At 54.2% G+C, this 23,541-nt stretch overlaps 7 protein-coding genes across 7 annotated transcripts; 3 read left to right on the top strand and 4 right to left on the bottom strand.

Annotated features, from left to right (window-relative positions):
- Nucleotides 1-1,937: 1,937 nt before the first annotated feature.
- KRP23_8043 (uncharacterized protein) lies at nt 1,938-3,954 on the bottom strand (the record flags this gene model as incomplete). Its single annotated transcript, XM_067893437.1, has 4 exons — nt 1,938-2,455; nt 2,750-2,808; nt 2,869-2,979; nt 3,047-3,954. 4 exons carry the CDS (start codon nt 3,952-3,954, stop codon nt 1,938-1,940), a joined length of 1,596 nt encoding a protein of 531 aa, XP_067742964.1.
- A 3,336-nt stretch (nt 3,955-7,290) lies between these two features.
- Nucleotides 7,291-9,057, bottom strand: KRP23_8042 (Protein TOS1; the record flags this gene model as incomplete). The annotated part of the gene is made up of 1 exon (XM_067893436.1): nt 7,291-9,057. The coding sequence occupies one exon, from the start codon at nt 9,055-9,057 to the stop codon at nt 7,291-7,293; it is 1,767 nt and encodes a 588-aa protein (XP_067742963.1).
- A 2,325-nt stretch (nt 9,058-11,382) lies between these two features.
- On the bottom strand, nt 11,383-13,275 carry KRP23_8041 (Cell wall protein; the record flags this gene model as incomplete). Its single annotated transcript, XM_067893435.1, has 1 exon — nt 11,383-13,275. The coding sequence occupies one exon, from the start codon at nt 13,273-13,275 to the stop codon at nt 11,383-11,385; it is 1,893 nt and encodes a 630-aa protein (XP_067742962.1).
- A 1,582-nt stretch (nt 13,276-14,857) lies between these two features.
- On the top strand, nt 14,858-15,901 carry KRP23_8040 (Jasmonate-induced oxygenase 2; the record flags this gene model as incomplete). The annotated part of the gene is made up of 1 exon (XM_067893434.1): nt 14,858-15,901. The coding sequence occupies one exon, from the start codon at nt 14,858-14,860 to the stop codon at nt 15,899-15,901; it is 1,044 nt and encodes a 347-aa protein (XP_067742961.1).
- A 352-nt stretch (nt 15,902-16,253) lies between these two features.
- KRP23_8039 (2-oxoglutarate-Fe(II) type oxidoreductase hxnY) lies at nt 16,254-17,297 on the top strand (the record flags this gene model as incomplete). The annotated part of the gene is made up of 1 exon (XM_067893433.1): nt 16,254-17,297. One exon carries the CDS (start codon nt 16,254-16,256, stop codon nt 17,295-17,297), a length of 1,044 nt encoding a protein of 347 aa, XP_067742960.1.
- A 364-nt stretch (nt 17,298-17,661) lies between these two features.
- KRP23_8038 (2-oxoglutarate-dependent dioxygenase 33) lies at nt 17,662-18,705 on the top strand (the record flags this gene model as incomplete). Its single annotated transcript, XM_067893432.1, has 1 exon — nt 17,662-18,705. The coding sequence occupies one exon, from the start codon at nt 17,662-17,664 to the stop codon at nt 18,703-18,705; it is 1,044 nt and encodes a 347-aa protein (XP_067742959.1).
- A 302-nt stretch (nt 18,706-19,007) lies between these two features.
- KRP23_8037 (Cilia- and flagella-associated protein 73) lies at nt 19,008-23,373 on the bottom strand (the record flags this gene model as incomplete). Its single annotated transcript, XM_067893431.1, has 6 exons — nt 19,008-20,964; nt 21,037-21,056; nt 21,168-21,192; nt 22,145-22,254; nt 22,328-23,225; nt 23,294-23,373. The coding sequence occupies 6 exons, from the start codon at nt 23,371-23,373 to the stop codon at nt 19,008-19,010; spliced, it is 3,090 nt and encodes a 1,029-aa protein (XP_067742958.1).
- Nucleotides 23,374-23,541: the final 168 nt, after the last annotated feature.

Raw genomic sequence — 23,541 nt, 5'->3', positions numbered from 1 at the left:
TGCTACGAGGATTTCAGAAAGAAAGCACAGAACATGTTTCGCGCTGATGTGGGCCACTTAGCATACCATGCTAACATGCACGATGAAAAAATCCGGAACCTCCAAAGTGACAACGCTCGTGAATGACAAACTCGAGAAAATTTTCTTCGAAAAATATAATAGACATGCACAGCTCACTAATGTATACACACCACAACAGAATGTCGTGGCAGAGAGGCGTATGAGCACATTTCTTGAAAGAACGTGAGCACTTCTGATTGACGGAGGTCTTGCACAACTCCTTTGGGGCGAATGCATCACACACGTCGCTGATCTCCTCAACATGACCCAGAGCTCGGTCACAAACAACGCTACTCCCCATGAAAAATGGTTCAAAAAGAAACCATCAGCACATTACATTAAAGTGTTTGACTGCACGGCATGTGATCACATCCAGGAGCTATACACCAACAAACTCGAAAATGCGTCAAATAAAAAGGCGACGGCACAATAGATCGCTACAAAGCTCGCCTAGTTATTAAGGGTTTCCTTCTAAGATAGGGATTGACTACGACGAGATTTCCTCCCCTGCCATCCACATGGAAGTCCTACGACTGCATCTTACCATCGCTGCTCCATAAGATGAGGAAATATGCCTGGAACAACCTGAATGGTTCTTTCGCCGATGTAAAGAACACTTCGTATGCGATCTGGTGAAGAGTCTATCCGGCCTTAAACAAGCCCCTCGAATCTGGTACTTGACAACTTAGCTACGATGAAGTAGCATCTTTGTAGGGGAAAATGACGGATAGACATGTTACATTCCTACGACCTTCTCATCATTGCACCCACAGTCGACATTGTCACTTATATCAAGGACGCACTCAAACAGCGCTTCAAAATGTCCAACCTGGGCGAAGCCCATACCTCTTAGGGTGGTCCATTGTACGCCATCGTAAAACTCGCTCCATGTACCTAGAGAAATACGCTACCAAAGTCCTGGACCGCTTCTCCCATCTAAATTCATATCCAGTGGAAACACCCACTGATCTTACTATCAAACTCTCTCTAGATATGTGCCCACAAACTCCTTTGGAACACGATGAGATGAAGGCGATTCCGTACAGAAAGGCGGTTGGTAGCTTCATGTACCTGGTGATGGGCAGACCTAGCCTATTTTCTACGTGAAGCTAATCAATTTCTGGCTAATCCAGGAAAACAACACTGAAATGCGGTTTAGAGAAGCCGTGGATACCTAAATGGTACACGCAACCTCGGCATTATCCTTGGAGGAAAAGAAAACCTAGAGCAATATAACACAAACCGCTACTTCACAGCTTTTTCTGATGCAGACTATGATAACTGCGCCGACAAATGTCGATCTGTAGGAGGATATATTACCTACATATGTGGCAGTCCAATCTCATGGCAGTCTAGGAAACACCACACAGTCGTGCTATCCACAACTGAAGCAGAATACGTCGCACTATGCCACTGCATGCAGGAAGTCATCTTCTCAAAACTCCTACTGATAGTGCTAGACCACAGTAGCCCACAAGTCATCACTCTCTACGACGACAACCAGAGCTGTATTAAACTCTCATATGAGAGACATTTTTTCAAAAGTATCCTTATGGCCATTTTGAGGTTATTAAACCACCGGTATGGTGCGAAACGGATGCATCTTGGCTTCATATACGGCTATTTACTGCCTTCTGACTCGACGTGGAAGCAAAGTTATGCCGCGGTGGAGGCAGATGCCATGACCAGGTGACCAAAAATGCCGATTTGATTTTTTGATATTTTCTAAAACCTCAATTCCGGCGCTTTCGAATGAACCAATCCGCGCCTTCCGAATCGTCCGAAAACAATTTCAAAATGAAATTTGAAGTCGAAACTGACATGCGCAAAAAAAATTTTTGTTTATTCAAAAGTATCACTATCAATATGTCAACAGCCTAGACAACAGCTTCCTTCCCTTCGTCGTCGTCCACTGAAACGCCAACCTCTTCTCTCTCCTTTCGCTTTTTGTCGGCCTTGCTCCGCCTCGATCGTTTGATTTCTTGGGCCGTCTCAATCATTCTCGCTGAAGGCTTCATGTAAATGGGGTCGTCGGTAAACTGTGACGGCACAAAAGGTAGCACTTTACTGTAAATGTCAGAAACCTTTTCAGGATTGAGTGGCTTGTCGTTCGCTTTCGGGACCACACTCCATGCGCTCAGGAAGTCTGCCAGCGACTGTGTCTTCGGTTCCTTGTCTTTGTGAAGTCTTATCCATACGCCTTTTGAAGCAGGGGTTTCTTTGCACTCCACAAAACCCGACTTCTCTCGGGTGATCCTGAAAATGTGATACTTTTGTATACCGGCCACTTTACGGTACCTAGCTGCAAAGAAACTTTTAGACGCCCAGAACGGCTTTTCCTCCTCTTCAAGGTTCACAACGCTCACGTTCGCAGTAGCACGTTCCACAGCTTCCACTAGAGTATCCATGGTCCAGCATGATTCACGACGCATGTGGCGTTTGATAATTCCGAATCCACGATCACATGCATTTTTGGTATGTCCTTTGGTAAAGAATTTTAGATGCGCCTCGTTCAAAACTCCATACTCCACCAAAAACAGTATATACCAGATAACCTGCGAGTTTTTGTTCTGGCCTCCGCAATTATCAGCCCACACAGTGACGCTAGTGTCCATTGCATCCTTGTCTACAGGAGACTTGGTTACAGCATCAAAAACACTATACAGATCCAAAGAATGATGAAGCATACCCGTCACTTCGTTAGCTCCCTTGCCACCCTTTCTTTCCGTGTACATGAAGTGATTGTAACTAGAATCGTTAGCACAGTACACTCCAAACATCGAAACAGAAACGAGGGATAGGAAATACCAGCTCGAGGGCACATCGGGCACGTGCGGCAGCGTTAGATTTTGAGCAAAATCCATGATCAACACTATGTTGTCCTTGTCGCTTTTACTATCGTCGACTTGATAAGCAACTCTATACAAACCAAAGCATTAGTCAGCTCACAAAATTGTAGCACCTAATCAAAAGTAGCCTTTCTTACCGCATCGCTTTAGCCGTTGTCAAATGCACCCCAAAGACCTCTGTCTCCACAGCGTCAACCTCTGGGGTCATCTTATTGCGGTAGATAGCGCACACGTCACACACCTGGCTTCTGCCGGACCGAATGCCAATTTTTGGGCATCGTTTCCGTAGAATTCGCATGAACGCGCTCAGTGACGGACGCGGTGTATCTTCATACACCTCGTCAAGGTGCTTTTTGTATTCACTGCACAGTAAATCCCACGTAAATACAGGCGGTAGCAAAGTATGCATGGCGTACGAAACATAGCGCCGCTGCCTGGATGCGCCTAATGGTTTGCGCTGAACCCGAACTGGTACCACCTCTCTGTAAAGCTCACTAATTGACTCAAACCACCCAACCAATAGATCTTCATCAATTGCCGCTGCATTTTTATTCTCCGTGTTTCCATGCTCCTTAGCAGATATCCAGCCATCTTTCAACCGCTTGCGATGTATTGAAAGCGTCCTATGACTGACACCATAAGCTTTCTCGAATCCGGTCTTACATACAACACCCACAAACGGTAGATAGTAAGGGAAGCGATCGCGACTGCCGCTCGCTTTGTCAGATACTGCAGCAGAGACACTCAAGACGCTGAGCAGCGACACCTGCCGCTCGTTCTTCGTCATACGGGTCAGCGAGAGGAAGAAGTAGATCATTGCGTCGCGCTTGCCGGTGAAGCAACGCTTGGAGCAGCACTCTAGCTCCTCCAGCTCAGCAGCTTGGGTAGCCACGCCCTCCATCTCTTCGAGAAAAGGCCCGCCTCTGGGGAGAGACACTGCATCATCTTCCGCCGATCCTGTAGCGTCGCCACCGTCTGTCGGGGGGGGGGGGCTCCCAGCCGCCGATGCGTCGTCAACTGCGTCTTCCTCGCTGTCTGAAGGCATGCTTTTGAGGTGGGTCGAATTGTTTTTTGCGTTTTTCTCAGCTCGAGGAAAAGCGGTCCACGAACCATCCACCAACTTGTGAGGCCCATTACAAAAAACCTCAAAATGGTCATAAGGATACCTTTGAAAAAATGTCTCTCATATAATCCAGAACTTCATGATAGAAGCAATAATATCCATATTCGCTACTGCTTCGTACAAGAAAATGTAGAGCGAAGATGAAATATTGTAGCACTAAGGAAATGGTGGAAGATATATTCGCCAAGTCACCTGCATAGCCGACTTTTCTACGCCTGCGTAATGGCCTTTGTAAAAAGGTATTAACCCTTCTACAAAAATTGGCGTAATAATTATGTGCAATCACTCATCGTTTCATGTTAACCACACTACATTAATTGCAATAATCAAGAGTATTTAAACAAGCAATCAAGTGAAAGGAAATATATTGTACCAGTTATTGGGTACTCCGTACTGCACAATATCCTCGATAACGTACACGCCGACAACGTGCTCAAAGTATGAGCTAAGCTTCTCTACAGTATTAGGAAAATACATGTAGCTGTCGGACTCAATGAAGAGGTTTTTCTTACCGACAGTGGCTCTGTCAATACAATGCCAAGAACCCTCCTGCTGTCCAGGGCGCCGCCCAATAATGAAGAGAGCATACTTCTTGCACCTGATGGCATTCTTGACAAGCTTGTCGCTCTTGTACTTGAATCTCTTGTTCATGAACACAAGCTGTTTAAGTGCTTCTGCAAAGCTTGGTGCATAGCGTGGGTGGTGTAAGCGCCGTCCCTCTCGCTATCATGGTCCTCATTTGGTCTCTCAGCCTTGAGCTGCTCGAGAATTTGCTTCATCGCAATCCTGCGAAGCATGGCAATCCAAAGCACAGCGTCATCGGCGTCGAGATCTGAGTCCGGGTTGCCAGCTTCATCAAGAACAACCACAGGTGAATTTACAGGTGCGTGGGGAAGTGCCAGCTGAGCAGGAAACGTATCAGGTGGTGAGGCAGGCACAGCGGGCTCCACATCGTCTCGAGGAGGCGACGCCATTCCAGCACGAAGCATCGCAGGGAGAAGGCAACGTCAACCGAGAGACCTATTCAAGCCCTCAAGAATCGGCCGCCCGGTAAGCAGCATGGGGCAGGAGGGTCAGACGAATCCTCAGTAGCAGCGACGACGCGAAGCGATCTCAATGGGGAAATGCTGAAGCCAGAGGGGCGCGCGGTCAGATAGAAGGGTGGGTGCTAGCCGATTTGAAACAGTAGTGCAGACATTAAAGTTTAGTATGATATAGTAAACATACGTGAATACAAGTAGGCAGACGTACGGCAGCTGTGGAAGCTTCTAGAAGCTTCCACCTGCCCGAACCGCGGGGGGCGACACCTCTCTTCTAGCGCGCCTCCTCCACAAGACTCTTTGATCACGATAAACCGAAAGTACGGGTGCCACTAGCAGAACATATCGCCACCACGGGCAATACAGACACGAACAACTGAAGTCATCCAGCTCATTACTGCAAAAGTGAAGGACGTCACGGCCACAGGCCACACACGGGTCGTCACAGTCAGCTTGGCGTACGAGCAGGTGGGTTGGCTCACTTCATACGCCGAACAACAGAGGCTATTGCACTTAATGAAGGGCGTGGAGAATGAGCAAACTTACCGTGGTTTAAGGTGGACAAGTCTGTTGGTGGCCTTGTGCTACTAACTGAGCGCAAGGTACGGAAAATTGCTCAAGTGGTCCTATGTAATGTACCATTCACTCGTGGGGTGACCTCCACTATGGTCATTAGCAACTACGTAGCCTCTCATTCGAGTCAAAAACAAATGAGATAGTACTGATATTACAGTTTAGTAAAGTAACTTTAGGATGGAGCGAAACTGCTGTTTTTAAAATATTATAATATTTTCTGAAAATTACTTCAGAGTCTACCAGGAATTTCAAATAGACTCATTCACCGATGTCGGAGGGTACGACAAGTCTGACGTGAATGTCGGCTATTGTTTGATGAACTCTCGTATATTTCACAGTGTAGGCAAGTGTAAAACACTAGCGAGGGGAGCTGGCCCTGCTCCCGAGGGTTTCTTGCCGAAATGTATTGATCAAAATCAAAAGTGAGAGCTGCTGCCCAGTCCAGACATGGTGCAGTTCTGTCAAGTCTAACCATTGCTGGCCGCACGCATTGTCCTGCTGCATGTACGCACTCCAACATTGTTGTCATGATCCCAGCGCCTGCATCCAATTCGACGGTGTTCTCGACGGTGTTGTTGGGTACTTCACTGCTGCAGCAAGCTCTCACTTTTCATTTCGCTCCGTCAAGCGCACTCGTCCGCACAAGCGCCGTCCTCCGCGGGAGGCGAGGATGCGGAGGAGGAAGAAGATTGCTAAAGGAGTCCCGACAGCCCGCTGTTCGCTGCTGAGGAGCTACCCACCACATCTAAAAATGTTATTCTTGGTGGACCTCCCAGCGCGGACGTAAGGCTGGAGGAGAATGCTGCGTCGACTCGAGAGCTGCTCAACGGATGTCACGTCACGCGACCTGCATGACGAGGCTGAGCACCGTCCAAGTTTGCTTCAATACAAGACGTATCAGAAACGCCTTCTAGTGTCGCCGTGCGCCTATCTGGAGGTGGGGAAGGTTGCATGGTGATAGCCGGCTCAGGCATGAACCCTTTCGGACTCTGTAAGCTAAATACCTATAGGACGCCCTTCGGGGAATAATCTTTGCATGGTTGTGCGTAACTTCTTCGAAGACACGGCGGAACCCATGCTGGCCGAACCAGCCAAGGCGAGTATTTCGACGCGGACGACTGTAGTGCGTCGCTGGGCCGAGCTTGTTCGGCCAACGTCGTGGATACGAGTGGTCTGTTCGATTCGGTGAACGGCGATCGCGCATTGGCGACGGTGAAGCAGTACAAGGAGATAACGGGTTACACGCCTGGCAAGGCTGCTCAATCAGCACTATCATCAAATAACTTTGGTGTGGGGACGATACCAGGTGCGGCGGACGCTTAGAAGTACCATCCCTTTTGCTACACCGGTATCCGATAGCGAAGCACCGACCACAGAGTGCAAGACAACGCAAACGGTACTAGAAACTACGACTACCGCAGCAAAGGGGCTCAATCATTGTGCGGTTGATGTGATTCGAAGAGAGTAGTCAAAATCTCGTTGTATAGATATCAAGTTACGTGCGAGCTTCTAGCGAAAGAGAGACACCGCAATGACCGCCTCATCTATTAGTCGCAACCAGCGAGGGGCCATGCCACGGCACTGCAAACACACCACAGAGCTCAGCTTACGCGGCTACAGATGCCAGACACTTCGGAGCTGCTTAGCTCAGCAGGTTCTCGACGGAAGCGGACAGCCACGACGTCACCTGGTCGGCCGTCACGGCGTCCACGTCAAAGTCAAAGTCGTCGCCGCCCAGCTCGATGATCTTGATGGAACCATCGCTGGAGTTGTCGATGATGGTCACGTACGTCACAGCCGAGTCGGTGGGGCGCGAGGCGTAGTTGTCACCGCCCGCAGACACGCTGCCGTCGTAGAAGTAATAGTGGGTCGAGACCTTGTCCTTGTCCGTGTTGGTCTCAATGACCTCGGCGATGTCAAGCTCACCGCAGCCGCCCTCCGCGCCCTCGCCACGGCAGTTGCAGCCGTACTGGTTCGCACGCACAACCTGCGCGTTCAGCATCCAAATGGCCGGGCGGTTCACGGAATCGCCCGTGGGCATCTGCACCTTGGTCACGAACATCTTCATGCCGCCGTCCCAGCCGTGGAAGCCCATGTCGTCGTAGTAACCAATGCAGCCATCTTCATCGGCGCAGTTGGTCTCAGTCATGATGTTGACTTCACAACCCGTGGACACGCACGGACCGCCACCAGTCACCGACGAGTCCGACGCGTCGGCGAGGGAACCGCCGAACGCCGTGGAGCTCGTGGCAGTCCCAGAGCCGTCGTCCGTCGCGTAGCCCTGAGGACTCGAGTCAGCACCAGTGTAGTCGATGTTGAGGTTGTTCATGAACACCATGTTGTCCTGCGTGCCGTTCTGGCTGTAGGCCGACACCTTGCTCCAGTCGCTGCCAGAGCTGGCGTTGAACACGGCGATGTTGTAGATGCTCATGGGCCCACGGAAGACCAAACTCACCTCCTCGCTCATTGGGCCGACGGGGTCGGTCAGAGACACGTCCTCCGTAGTGCAGGAGGACATCTCCGTCACCTTGCCGTACGTGCCCGCAGCCGAACCAGCGTTGGTGCCGCTATACTCGAAGCTAGAGCTGATGGTCGCGCTCGAGAACGACGCGGCGGTGCCGGTCGACGTCGTGGTCGTCGACGTGGAAGTGGTCGAAGTCGACGTCTGCGTCTGGGTCTGACTGGTCGACGGAGCCGTGGTCGGAGCTGCCGTGGTGCTGGTCGGAGCCGTCGTGGTGCTACCCGACGACGTGATGACGGTGCCCGACTTGTAGTCGCTCTGCACCTCCGGGGTGGCGGTCGTGGCGGTAGGGGCCGACGTGGTGGTCGACTGACTCGACTGTTGCGCCGCAGACGACGACGTGGTTGTGGTTGTGGTTGTGCTGGAGCTTGAGCCGCCAGGGCAGAAGGTCACCGTGAAGGGCAGCGTGTCCGGGCAGCTGTGGGTCTTGCTGTCGTCCGATGGGTACAGGTAGGCGTCGGAGCACTCCTCGCTCTCACACGTGAGCGTGGCGCAGGAGCTCGAGACGGACTTGGTCGAGCTCGTGTCGGGCGCGATGCTCAGGGCCACGTTGTAGCCGGACTTGCCCGTGAGCTCCTTGCACGCGTCGTAGGACGAGCAGCTGCCGCTTCCGGGCGGGATGACGCTGATGTCGTACCACGTGTAGCCGCCCGTGACGGAGAACTCGGCCAGCGTGGCCTCGTCGCTGGTGCCGTCGCGGAACATGCCGTTGTAGCCGCTGGCCAAGTCGCGGCTCATTGAACTGCCGGCCGCGATGCTCTCGGTCTTGCTGTTGTCGTAGAGACTGATGGCGTATGAGCACGAGTTCACGAAGCTCACGGACACGGACGCGGCCACGGGGGCGGCCATCACCAGCGCGGCGCTCAGGGCGAGGAAGACCTTAACCATTGTGGGACGGAGGATGTGAGGCCAAGTCGGCAAATTGCAGAATGGGATCGTGTTGCGTTGCAGACTCGTGTGCCTGGATAAGTCCGCATCGGTTCGATCGGCAATGGAGACAGACGGATGCCATACACATCGTGGCGTGGGCCGAGGTGGCCAGCTTCATGACGACGGGCGCTTATCTCAGGCAATAGTCGCCCCTGGGCCATAGACGCCATCGCCAGCTGGTGGGCCCTGCAACGTCAGTGCAACTAGTTGTCTCGAAATGACTGCCCGCGGTTGACCTGCGAATTAGTATTTTTCATGATGGCAAGGGATTCTGAAGACATCAGAAATGACGGCTTCATAGACGTAGTAACTATTTGCATAATGTGGAGGTCACTTACCTTTGATATTGAATTAAAAGGGACAAAATTAGACGGGGTGGGTGGTCGTCCTGTCGCTGTGGTATTCGTGTTCAGGTGCCACTCTCGTGACTTGCCTTCGACATCTTGTTTTTTGTATGCCCACGCTGAATCGGTGCCCAGCCGATCCACATACTTTACGCCAGAGTCACACGCAGGCGCCGCAACACCAAAACGCCATGCCGAACTTGACTTGATTCGCCTGCGGATATTCGGCCAGCGTGTGTGTCTGCTGTAAGTATTATATGCTAATGGGGCTAACGCTGTGGCGCCTGCAAGTCTCTCGCGCTCTGCTTGATCAGCATGAATCCGTTTGGAGTGGTGCGCCGACATTGTGTGGCTACCTCGCTGTACGAAAGAGATCCCACGGGAGTCAGGAGTCTCATGTCATGCGGGACTGATTTGCCAGCGTTGCGAGCGCACCATGCTTCAGCCAGTAGGCTGTTGTTCGTGCGCCCGTACCCCAGTGGCGACAGCCCAACGTCTTCTGGGTGCATTGATGACTGCGAACCGAGAGCTGCAGGAATTGGTGTCCAGTAGAGTTCAATCCCTTGCAGGGAGCTGCAAACCGCTGCTGCAAACTGCTGGCCGACAGCGACGACCACGACAGATTCGTTTCACCATCGTCTAGCCGATCCAATCTTTCGCGCGCCATGGAGCACGGGGCGGACTGAAGGACCCTCATTGTGTCCACCGCTTCGTAGCGTTGCCGTCGGCTTCAACGCGGCTTTGCTCTCGCCTTGCCCTTCCTCCTCCTCCTGCACCGCGGATAGACTTCAGCGACGCGCGAGTGCCTGCACTGGTATCACCGCGCGTTGACGGCGGTGACTAAAAGCAGCTTTACAGGCATGCAACAACTGATGTACTGATAGTTGCAGCAGCTTCCCCACCGATAGATACAGTGCCACCAGCTTCACACTGCACAATGGCAGCGCTCGCTCGCTGCAAATGCATTAGACAACACAGTTGTATTGCTTGTACGGTTCCCAGTTCATGATGACCGATGAAAACATCGCATTATTTCGGGCACTACACAGCGAATGATACATTATTATCGGGCCAGCACCTTTCTAGAATAACACGGTTATATATTTTTGGGATCGGTTACCGGATTGAACTGGGTCTGGATCAGATTTTAAATAGTCCCAACTGTGATATAGGTGCACACAAAATGGTAAACTCTGATCAACCCTGACCCAAAAAATAATGCGCGGTTTGGCAGCTGACACAAATCATAAGCGGCTTTATGCTGACTTCAGCAATGCTGAGGGAGGCGGACACTCGCGCGTTGGCTCTCGTCTGCGGACTTATAGCCGTGGGCCCGCCCCTCTCTCGCTTCGCTCGGGGGGCGCCGCTGCGCGGCCTGCCCCACCCCGGCCTCTAAGTCCTCGACTCGGCCAGGCGCGGTGTCAAAAAAAAAATAACTCGTTGCAGCGCTCGCCTTGCTCGCTCGCTTAAACATCCCCGCCTGATCGGCGGGCGTTGGCAATCAATGAATGCACACAGTGAGGCTCGCGCTCGCATCCGCTCGCCCTTGCCAAATGCCCGTAAGCATAGTTCACGTTGAAGTCATCAGTGAAGCCATTTTCAATTGGCTAAAAACAATATTATATCCATCTCCTATTGGATAACACGATCCACATCCAAAAATTATGGACTATAATAAAGAACTAGTAAGACATATTATATGGCAACTGGGTGACTATTTTCTGGGTCAGGGTAGTTGATCAGAATATATTGGTTATATAACGGGGTAGTTTCTGATCCCTGATCCAGTTCAATCCGGTAACTGACCCCATATGGAATCTACCAATAACACTGCTATCGTATTATCTCCAGCGCGCGCAGAGAGCGATACTATCTGGTCTGATGCAATACCCATTCATTCCAACATCCAATGCAAAGTCGAGACTTGTCGGCAAGCCACTTAACTCAGCAGGTTCTCCACGGAGGCGGACAGCCACGTGGATACGGTGTCAGCAGAGACCGAGTCCACCGAGAAGTCGAAGTCGTCGCCGCCGATCTCGATGATCTTCACGACGCCCTCGCCGGAGTTGTCGTAGATGGTCACGTACGTCACGGCCGAGTCGGTCGGACGCGTGGCGTAGTTGTCGCCACCGGGGGACACGCTACCATCGTAGAAGTAGTAGTGAGTGGACACCTTGTCCTGGGCCGTGTTTGTCTCGATGACCTCAGCGACGTCAAGCTCACCACAGCCGCCCTCCGAGCCCTCACCACGGCAGTTGCAGCCGTATTGGCTGGCACGCACGACTTGGGCATTCAGCATCCAGATAGCAGGCAGGTTGGCAGACGAACCGGTTGGCATCTCCACCTTGGTCACGAACATCTTCATGCCGCCGTCCCAGCCGTGGAAGCCCATGTCATCGTAGTAGCCGGTGCAACCGTCCTCGTCCGCGCAGTTGGTCTCAGTCATGATGTTAACTTCACAACCGGTGGATACGCACGGACCACCGCCGGTCACCGACGCGTCGGAGGCATCCGCAAGGGAACCGCCGAAAATGGTCGACTCGGTAGCCGTGGCAGTACCGTCAGCCGTCGAGTAACCCTGCGGGCTCGAGTCAGCACCAGTGTAGTCGATGTTGAGGTTGTTCATGAACACCATGTTGGACTGCGTGCCGGCGTCGGCGTCGTACGACGACAGTTTGCTCCAGTCGCTGCCGGATGACCCAGAGAACACGGCGATGTTGTAGATGTTCATGGGGCCACGGAAGACCATGGTCACCTCCTCGCTCATGGGGCCAACGGGGTCAGTCAGAGACACGTCTTCAGTGGTGCAGGAGGACATCTCCGTCACCTTGCCGTACGTGCCCGCAGCCGAACCAGCGTTGGTGCCGCTATACTCGAAACTAGAGCTGATAGTGGCACTCGAAAAGTCTCCCGTGGAGCCGCTGGACGTGGTGGTGCTAGTCGAGGCGCTCGACGTGGTGGTGGTGGAACCGCTCGAGATAGTCGCCGTGGTGCTGGTCGACGTCGAAGTGCTGGTCGAGGAGGACGAATCGGTGGCCACAACGCCGGCACTGTAATCGGCATCCGAGGCAACAGTAGCGGTCGTGACCGTAGGCGTGGCCGTGGTGGCAACCGGAGCTTCGGTCGTAGCAGCAGGGGTCTCAGTCGTGGCAACCGGAGCTTCGGTCGTGGCAATAGGAGCTTCAGTCGTGGCAACCGGGGTCTCAGTCGTGGCAACCGGAGCTTCAGTCGTGGCGACCGGAGCCTCAGTTGTGACAATAGGAACCTCGGTGGCGACCGTAGTGGTCGTCGAAGTCGAGGTCGAGTTAGAGGATCCATCCGGGCAGAAAGCCACCTCGATGGCGAGGTTGTCCGGGCAGTTGCGCAGCTTGGTGCTGTCCGTCGGGTACAGATAGGCGCCGTCGCAGTCGGCACTCTCGCACGTCACAGCCGCGCACTCGGCGTTCACAGAGGTGTTGCTAGTGTCCGGAGTGATGGACATGGCGACGTTGTAGCCGGTCTTGCCCGAGGTGGCGGCGCAGTCCGCGTAGCTCGTGCAGTTGCCCGCTGAGGGGGGCACAGCGCTGATAGCGTACCAGGCCTTGCCGCCACTGATGGCAAACTCGGCCAGCGTGGCCTCGGTACTAGTTCCGTTGCGGAACATGCCGCTGAAGCCATCGGCCAGCTCGCGCGACGTGGAGCCGCCCACTGCGATGGTCTCGGTCGCGTTGTTGTCGTAAAGGCTGATGTCGTAGGCGCAGTCATTGATGAAGGAGACGCTGGTGGCCATCGTCACTGCCACTTGGACAGCCACGGCCAGGGAGCCGCCGAGAGCGAGGAATACACGCACCATCTTAGAGTTGCGGTGGTGGTGGGCTGGTAGTCGATTAGTAGGCCGACGAGCTGCTGGTCGGTCGATGTATTCACAGCTGAGCGTGAATGAGCAAATTCAAAAGTGCTGGTGAGAGTGCCATGCCAGACGCGTGAGGTCACTATTGATAGGCTTGATCGAGCTCCACTGAAGACTTGGCTCACATCTTTTTAGATCATGGGCGTGCTGGCCGATCAAAAATAGAGACGAGCCGCTCTCGGCGTGCACTTTTATCTCAGGCCCCAGCTGGACGACGTGAATAGCGGAGCGCGACTACCTTGCTCCGTTGCTATCAAACGCTCGACGCGTTGTTGCCAACTTGTTGAGCGCTCCTCATGAGATCGACCTGTTGTTGCTGACATGTTCAGAACATTTAGTCAAAGTGACTTCGTTTTGTAAAGAGAAATAAAACTCCTTTTAGGATTAGATGTTCTAAACCGAGAGTATCTTCACGACTGTGGTGGCTTGTGGCTCGGCGCGAAAAAGATTGCCAAGGAGCAGTGCTAGCTCGCGTGACGTGATACCTGACGCCCGTTTCGCTAGGATGGGGAGGCACTTTGCTGCTGTGTCGGTGTTCCCCCAACTCCAGCGAGTGCCAAACGCAGCATCATTGATTAACGCGCTTTGTGCATTCGAGGAACTAACAATGCGTACGTGTCCAGCCAGACAAACGTAGCGGACTAGACGGGTTTCCATGACAAGCAACCCCACTGGGTATCCGAGAGACTCGCTCAACAAATCGGTAACTAAGGACTGGCGCACACGGTAACGAGGCCGCAACGGGATAGCATGAGCAGCCATCCCGGCTTCAGCACCGTGCCGTGTTTTCCCTACGATTAAACGGCGGTTGTAAGTTTTTGAGCCGCACTTTGTTGTCGACTCGACGCTGTGGTGCTTGGAGCATGGCGCACAAAAGAGCACATTTGCCCGCTCAAGTCAACGCCACTGCTGCACTGTGGTAGGAAAGCGATTGAAGTCTTCTCATGGCTCACATGTTGTATGAAGTATCATCCGGCATCTCCCAACCCATTTTTTGTCGGGTATCGGCCAAGTTCTCCACCATGTTTGGAGTCAGTATTTTGTCGTGACTTGACGTAATGTTTGCAAAATTTCACCAGGTAGCAGTTTCCACCTTCCTTTCACCGCGTAGTTGTTTTATACCTACGTTCACTGGTGTTCCTGTCCCATTGTGGATGAACTCGGGAAGGCACCGCTCGTACCCAAGCACGACAGGCTTGCCTCACCACTACGTTGCAGACCAGAGTGAGGGCCACACCACTTGAAAACGGTAACGACGCCTACACAGCTGCATACGACTTCTCTCAAGCTTGACGTCGGTGTTGAGTTAGTCAGAAACCATTTTCGATGTTAGTGCTGGCGCGAACGACTCCGACGATCAACTCGACAGAGTACCCAAAACTCGTGAATGTTGGTGTAGCTAGGCTTGATGACTTCAACATGAACGACCAATCATCACTCAGATCGACACAGCGTCAAGACAATCGGTCTCCCCTGCACATTCGCCCTCCACCGCTCATTTCGGAAATCGCTACGCAAGACCAAGATGGACGTCCGCCAAGTGCCTGTCGTTGATATCGAAGCCCTCATGGCGTTTACTACCAACGTCTCGGTGGACGCCGCGCTGCGAGATGCCAAGGATCCTGCTTTGTACCAAATTGTCAAGGAAGTGCGCGCCGCCGCCAGTGAGTGGGGCTTCTTCTACATCGCCAACCACGGCCTGCCTCAGCAAGAGATTGACGAGTTCCAAGCGTTCGTGAGGTCCTTCTTTCACCTGCCAGCGGAGGTCAAACGCACCATCCGCCGCACCGCTACCAACAATCGCGGCTTCGTCGAGGGCGAGCTCACCAAGAACAAGACGGACTGGAAGCAGTGCTTCGACGTCGCTGGTCCTCACGAAGATGGCCTACCTAACGACACGAACGAACGCTTAGGCGGCGACCAGAACCAGTGGCTCGACGAGTCGATTCTGCCTGGCTTCCGAACCGAGATGAGGACGTACTACAGCAAGATGGAGTTCATTGCTCGTCGGTTGCTGAAGGTGTTTGCAGTGGCACTAGGCGAAGAGCCTGCGTTCTTCGACCAGTTCTTCGGCGAAACTCACACGAGTATGATGAGGCTGAACTACTACCCTGTGGCCCCCGAGCCGGACAAGACTATGGGCGTCTACCACCACACGGACTCTGGCGGGCTCACAATTCTGCTGCAAGACGACCAAGTCGCGTCATTGCAAGTGCTCCACCGAGAGTCTCAGACGTGGGTGAACGTCCCACCGCGTAAAGGCACTTACACTATCAACATTGGTGATATGGTGCAGGTGTGGTCGAACGACAAGTTCATGGCTCCACTGCACCGCGTGCTGGCGAGCAACAAGGCTGGTCGGTTCTCGGTCCCATTCTTCTATGGCCCGTCGTACAATGTCCAGGTGGAGCCTATTGTGGTGAAGGCCGGTGAAGTGGCCAACTATCGCCCGATAAGTTGGCGCGAGTTCCGTGGACAGCGCTATAAAGGCAACTACGCCGACTTTGGCAAGGAGAACCAGATCGGCGACTACAAGATCCACGGCACTATCGACGTTGCTAACTCGTAGACGACGAGTGAAGTTTTCAAGAAAGCATCATGATAACATGACCAAGGAGTTAACAAAAAGAATCATCGAGAAGAAGTTCATCGTGTGGATAAAGTTAAAAAAGAAAGCAGCAGGCGCCATGCAGGGCAGCTGGACGAATCGTATACAATTCGATAACGTAAGCGTGTTACTGGCAGCACTTCGAGGGTATCTTGAACCGGCCAATCACTTTTCCTATGAAAGCAGCGTCAAGACTTCAGAGCTTGTCATGCAAGAAGCGTAAGGCCCTCGCTAGAGCCTCAACGCCACCCTCCCGTGGCACGTTAATAGGCAGACCAACGTTCATTCCGAGATTTGCAAGCTCAAGGCCAAGATGGACGTTCATCAAGTACCTGTCGTCAACATTGGAGCGCTCACGGCGTTCCCCACCGACGTCGAGGTCGACGCTGCACTGCGTGAAGCCAAGAGTGCTGCGCTTGGCCACCTAGTTGAAGAGATCCGCGCTGCTGCGAGTGAGTGGGGGTTCTTCTACATCGCCAACCACGGTCTGCCGCAACAAGAAATCGACGAGTTCCAAGAGTCCATGCGCTCTTTCTTCCGCCTGCCTGTCGAGACCAAGCGCTCCATCCTCCGTACTCCCAACAACAACCGTGGCTATGTCGTGGACGAGCTCACCAAGAACAAGACGGACTGGAAGGAGTGCTTTGACTTTGCTGGTGCCCATGAAGATGGTCCCCCAACGGACAAGATCGAGCGGCTGGGTGAAGACCAAAACCAGTGGCTCGATGAGGCAGCGCTACCTGGGTTCCGCCACGAGATGCAAGCGTACTACAAGAAGGTGGAGCTCATTGCTCGCCGCTTGCTGAAGGTGTTCGCCGTGGCGTTGGGCGAGGAGCCTGCATTCTTCGACAAGTTTTACGAAGGAAACCACTCGAGTTTGCTACGGTTGAATCACTACCCTGTGGCTCCTGAACCAGAGAAGACCATGGGCGTCTACCACCACACTGATTTCGGTGCACTTACTGTTCTGCTCCAGGACGATGACGTCGCATCGCTGCAGGTACTTCACCGGGAATCTCAAACCTGGGTCAATGTGCCGCCGCGGAAGGGTACGTACACCATTAACATTGGTGACATGGTGCAAGTGTGGTCGAACGACAAGTTCGTGGCGCCACTGCACCGCGTGGTGGCTAGTGACAAGGCAGGCCGCTTCTCGGCCCCGTTCTTCTACAACCCGTCGAACCACGTGACGGTGGAGCCCATCGTGGTGAAGGAAGGCGAAGTGGCCAACTACCGTCCGTTCAACTGGCGCCAGTTCCAGTTGGCGCGCTACCAAGGCAACTACGCCGATGTGGGCAAGGAGAACCAGATCGGTGACTTCAAGACCCATGGCCCCATTGACGTTGCGAACGCGTAGGTTGGTCTGACAAGCAGACCAAATTCAAGCAAACAATAAAAAGACAGTGATTTCTGCTTCGAGGGGCGTATCCCTATCTCACCAGAGTGCTGCTTTGTTGCGTTTGCCATAGAGAACGCGTAGTTGGCTAGTCCAAACAACGTAAGTTGGTGCTGCCAACGTTGTCTATGGAGTTCTGGTCCACTATCTTCCATGGATAGAACCTGATAACGTACGGCATGATGTCCTTGGTGACACGCACTTTGCTTCACGCGCCAATGGCTCTTTCCACTGAAGCAGCGTCAGAGCCCAAGAAAGATCTCTGCTGTCTCTGCTGAGCTGAGTGTAGGCCATGCATTCCGAAAATTGCAAGCTCGAGACGAAGATGAACGTGCACCAAGTACCTGTTGTCGACGTCGGAGCCCTCGTGGCGTTCCCCACCGACGCTGAGGCAAACGCTGCTCTGCGTGGCGTAAAAAGCCCGGAGCTGCGTCAGATTATCGAGGAAGTGCGCACTGCTGCCAGCGAGTGGGGGTTCTTCTACATCGCCAACCATGGACTACCGCAAAATGAGGTCGACAAGTTCCAGGAGACCATGCGCTCCTTCTTCCGCCTACCGACTGAGGTCAAGCGCACCATCCCACGCACTGCTAACAACGCCCGTGGCTTCGTCGAGGACGAACTCACCAAGAACAAAACGGACTGGAAGCAGTGCTTCGACTTCTCCGTGCCCAACGAAGATGGCCCGGTGACCAACGATCATGAACGGATGGGAGATGACCACAACCAGTGGCTCGAGGAGACGACGCTACCTGGATTTCGCAGCGAGATGAGGGCGTATTTCAGCAAGATGGAGCTTGTTTCTCGTCGCCTGCTGAAGGTCTTTGCAGTGGCGTTGGGCGAAGAGCCTGCGTTCTTCGACCAGTTCTTCCACGAAGACAGCACGAGCTTGATGCGTCTCAACTACTACCCTGTGGCCCCCGAGCCGGAGAAGACTATGGGCGTCTACCACCACACGGACCCCGGTGCACTTGCGGTGTTGTTGCAGGATGACGAGGTGGCATCTCTGCAGGTGCTGCATCGAAAGTCGCAGACGTGGGTCAATGTGCCGCCGCGTAAGGGCACGTACACCATCAACATTGGTGACATGGTGCAAGTGTGGTCGAACGACAAGTTCATGGCCCCACTGCACCGCGTGCTGGCAAGCAACAAGGCTGGCCGATTCTCGGCTCCGTTCTTCTATTTGCCGGCGTATGATGTCCAGGTGGAGCCCATCGTGGTGAAGGAAGGAGAGCTGGCCAACTACCGTCCATTTAGTTGGCGCGAGTTTCTTTTGAAGCGCGTCCAGGGCAACTACGCCGACAATGGCAAGGAGAACCAGATCGGCGACTTCAAGATCCACGGCCCCGTAGACGTTGCCAACGCGTAGGCCACGTAGATCGGGAGACTGGGTACTTTGAAGGGGGTTCTCACACTCAATACATTTTCGTTCGTGCTTCCTGGTGTCTGCCCTCCTTATCTTCCTATCAACTGTGCATTTCGTGTGCTCTTTTTGATTTTTTGTCTCGCGTCGAATCGCATCTTCGTTTCTGTCTTGCTAGCGCCTAATTCTCAGTGTTTCTCGTCATTCTTCGTCATTTTCCAGCATATCACGCTCGTACCAGCGTGTGTTTCGACATGAGAGTAGCCTTGGGTGGTGCTCTCTCTTCGTCAGTGCCCTCCATCATCCGTCTACCAGGCACCGCCCGACGAGCGCGATCTCCGACGCTCCATCACCGGAAACTTGAGTTCCGGTGCGATCTCCGGTGCCTCACCACCGGTACGACGGAAGCCAAAGCCCCGCGTGCCGTCCGGCCCAATGGCCTGGCGGTACAGCTGGTTGCTGCCGTTGAGTCCCATTCCAGGAGGAGGCGCCAACGCGTTACCCCCGAGGTTACTGGTGTTGTTGTTGTGTACAGGTGACTGCGCCATCCGTGGCGACGACAAGTTCAACTTCGGCCGCGTGCCCGACGACGACGAACGAGTACGGAAGGCGCCCGGCTGGGGTGGAGCGCCCACCGTTGCTGCGCGACTACGCGACTCCCATCGACTCGGCGACGGAGCGAAGTAGTCCTTCTGCCCATTTCCACTTGATGAGCCTCCACTCAGCGCTGCCAGGCCGCTCAGGCCACCGGCGTTGTTGTTGGCATCGCCTGTCAGATTCGACGGCGGGCGGAATTCCAGCTTGACCTTGCTGGCGTACTTGCGGCCGCTCTTCTTGTTCTTCCCCACTGTGAACGACACGTAGTCGCCCTGCCTGATGTCTATGTTGCCATCTTCATCCGGGATAAGGCGGAACGAGATACAGGCTGAATCCTGTCGCGTCGGCGTAATGAGTCCACCCGCGCCTCGGATCGAGTACACCGTACCCGTGTTCACCTTACCTTCACGGAGGTCGTCCAGCCCTTCGCCGACCGATTCCACGTGCACGGGGCGCGTGAGAGCGGACGCCGACTTCGCACGACGGCGATCACCGCCGAGCTCCACAGGGAACATCTTCTGCTTGAGCTTGTCGCAGTTCGTGCCATCAAAGAGCACCACCTGCATCCCTGTGCGCCAATTATACTGGTCCGACAGTGTCAACACGGCGTGCTTGGTCATCTCGTCGTCCACGAACTCGATGATAGCGTACGTCTCGCCCGCCGCGATGGGGGGCTTCAGCACGGCATTGCGACCCGTGGTCGTGTTCTTCTTCAACAGGCGTAAGTACGAGATCTCGCCGCAGCCCTGGAACGTCTCGCGCAGCGACGCGACCGACGCGTCTTCCGGCAAGTTGTACGCAATGGCCGTGCGGGCCAATTTGCCGTGGTAGGTCTGGTTGGGCGCCAGCGGCTCCTTGCGACAGACCATGGACTCGTCCTCATTTAGCAGCAGCTTGGTCGAAAGCTCCAGCGCTTTCTTGATCTGGTCCATATCGGTCGACAGCTTTTTCACGCGGCCGAACGACGCCAGCAGGTCCAACTTGACGTATCCGTCCATGTTCATGTTCTTCAACAGAAAGAGGTCTCCCAGCAAGTTCTCGTCGCAGAAGTAGTACTCCAATTGGTCGCAGATCGTGCGGAGGAATGTGGCCGGCAACGGAGCGCCCATGGCGTCCCCTGTAGTGTCCACGTGAAGTCCTGCGTCGCTGGTCTCCGTCTCGCTCGACAGGCTCAACGACTGCACGGCCTGGCCAATAGCTCCGACAGCGACCTCGTCACTAGGCGGAGGTGGCGGCACCATAATGTTGAGCACCGGAGGCGGCGGACCCTGCGGAAGCGGTGGCTGATGCGGCCGCAAGTTCTGATTCTGCATCTGCATCTGCATCTGATGGTGGCGCTGCGTGGCGGCCACAGCGGCCGCGGCTGACACGGACGTGTCATCTGCGAAGGAATTCCAGGCCGAGCCCAGAGCCGACGGCTGGATGGGCGCCGAGAACGAGCGATTGCGGCTGGACGCGTAGTACTGCGAGGCCAATTGGGCCATAACGTCCATCTCGTCATTGCGATTGCCGCGGCTGTACGGGGGCGAGCCGGCCGAAGATAAGAAGCCATCGGCCGCGAAGGACGGCAGCGGTGGGGGCGGCGGCGGGTTCCCCGAATGGCCCGAGTCTGCGTTGGATGACATTGTAACTTGGACTTGAGACGACGAAGGGAATTGCAAGAGTGAGCTGCAGATATAAAAGCATACAAGCCTAGTCAGTGTCTTATCTCGTGGCCCTCAATACACGACGGGTCTGTACCTGTCTACGGGAGGGTAAGACTGTATGGAAATAGCACAAAAGACTGGGTTAGACTTGTTGAGTACAGCGAGATTTGGATATGACAAACAGTCAATCCATCTCAGCCCGCCGACAGTGTGGAAGCGACTTACCCTTTTCGCGACGGCAACGGCAACTCTGGGGGTGTCTTTCGCGTCGGCTGAGGTTAGGCAACCGCGTCTCCTTTTGTCCTTCTCGAAGGGTTTCCGTGCTCCCTCACTCCGTTCCGAAAAGGGGACCTTTTCTCTCTCTCTTGGCGAGGGGTAAGTTGCTGCTAGCCGGGTGCAGTTGGCGGCGGACGGTTGGGGCCCAACGCGTGGCGAGTCTCTCGGCGAAGAGGGGGCTGGGCGTGGACTGGCGGCCGGAAGCGCTGGTCCGACACTTGACGCTGCGCTTGGGTGTGTTGATCTGTCGTCTCCCCCTTCCCGCGATCTCCCAAGAAGCGGCCGAAAAGTAAAGTTGCGAGAGCGACAGTCGAGCAACGCAAGCCACGCTCAGCAACGTTTTCGCAACGCAAAAATCATACGAAGTTGCTACAGTGAGAAAAACCATTGGAAGGGTTTTCGTGGTCCTGCTGCAACTTAACAACTTCTTCGCGTTGGACATGAACTCAGCTTCAACACGTGTTTTCGCAGCGCTGCGCTCATGGCGCTTAGGCATGGGCGAGCATCGCAGTGTTATACATCGTCATGGATGCTTGTTTGGCCGCTAGGCTAGCGGCTAGCTGAGGAGACCGAGCGGTCTAGGCGTGACGAGAGCCAACGCAGGTCACTGCCGATTACGATGTTCCGCCCTGGGTGGTCGGCAACAACGAAGCCATGTTGCTGCTACCTTCTACAGCAGCGGCCACCACTCGAATCGGATGCATGAATTCGATTGCGTCTAGAGGTGGATTGCTTCACGGCCGTCACTGGATTGATTAGCTTCGGCTTGATGGACAGCTTGGCCGTACAGGATGTAGGATGTAGCTATATATTCCAAAGACGGCAGCTTCGCCACAAACGCACACTAGATTCCGTTAGCTTCATTTTGTCTATGCGTACATCAGATTGGCGGCAACTTCTGGATGTTGCTGGTTGCTGAGTTCGACTTGCCAGTGCGAGCGTTGCCAGCTTGGCCCATGCTGTCGTTGGTGCCGGGATTGGTTCCTATGGCGCTGGGGTTATTCATGCTAGTGCTATTGTTGTTGGATATCTTTGTCTGCATGGTGAAAACAGTGTTAGACCAGGGTACGTCTCGGACAGTGCAAGCTACACGCAAGAGGCTGGCGTACCTGGTCCTTGTAGTTCGACACGATGTAGTCCAGGTCAACGATCCGCGCGGCGATGACCTTGAGCAGGCTCTGAATGTACTGCGCGACGTCCATATCTTGCTCACGCAAAACCGGCAGCTTGTCGCCGAGGTTGAGGCGGCTGTACAGATTCGTCACGGTGAGCACGATTTGGCCCGACTCGCGGCTTCGGTCGTTGGCCACGCGGTCATTGCGCTGCCTGTCTAGGTCCAGTCGTAATGCCTCGGAGCGCAATGTCTCGAGCTGTTGCTGCTGCCCATGGATGCTGCTATTTTGTACCAGCACGAGGTTCTGCATCTCCACCTTCAACGCCCGGATACGCTGGCGAAGCTGGTCGGTCTCGACCTCAGCAGCCCGCACCTGAGCCTTCAGGTCATTGTTCGTATCTACAAGTGTTGCGTGGCGATTGAGAATGTCCCCGATTTCTTCATACTCGCCGTCGGACGCCTCCACTGCCGCTTCGAGGTACTGTCGATATTTGAGCAACTGGTCGCGCTTACGTTCCAGAGCCTCGCGCTCGCTACCGTCCTTCTCGAGTTGCATCACCAGTTGCCGTTTTCGCGCCTCATTCACCTCTCCTAACCGGTGCTCACTCTTGCACTTCAGCTCGGCTCGTGTCCGTTTGGAATCATTTTCTTTGATGAACTTTTCAAAGCGTGTTACTTGCTCCTTCATCTCGGCCTGCTTGCGTTCCAGTTCACGCTGTCGAGCGTCACACGCTTCCATGCGCTGAGCATACTCCTCTTTCATAAAGTCTAACGCATCGTCAATCTCACGCATCTCCTTGCGCTTTTTCATGAGCAACGTGGACTGGGACATCTGCGAGATGCCCGACACCACGGGCTCCATGTCATTGATCTCGCGCAACGGGAACTTGCCACTGCCCAGCAATCACACAAAACGTCAGTGAATGGTAGAACATTGGCATCAAGGAAGCTGATCACCCACTTAGCAATGCGAGCCTCGGTCAAGAAGACACCCGACACATCGTCCAGCGTGCTGCCGGCCCCGGGATTGGTGTCCTCCATGCTTGTGTTTGTGGAAGCTGACGCGAAACTTGAAGAAGACTGGATCGAGCGCCCGTCCTTAGTGCACGCAGATTGTCGGCTGACTCTGTGGCGCTAGTTCATGAACTGCTGACTATGCAGTGGGGATCGACGCCTTAATCGTCTCAACTTCGTTCTCGGCGCCGCACT

The sequence above is a fragment of the Phytophthora ramorum genome (assembly GCF_020800215.1).
Source record: "Phytophthora ramorum isolate Pr-102 chromosome Unknown Phyram_PR-102_s0007, whole genome shotgun sequence".
In the NCBI taxonomy this organism is placed as follows: Eukaryota; Oomycota; class Peronosporomycetes; order Peronosporales; family Peronosporaceae; genus Phytophthora; species Phytophthora ramorum.
The sequence above is the reverse complement of the archived record's forward strand: the minus strand, read 5'-3'. Positions and strand labels throughout refer to the sequence as shown.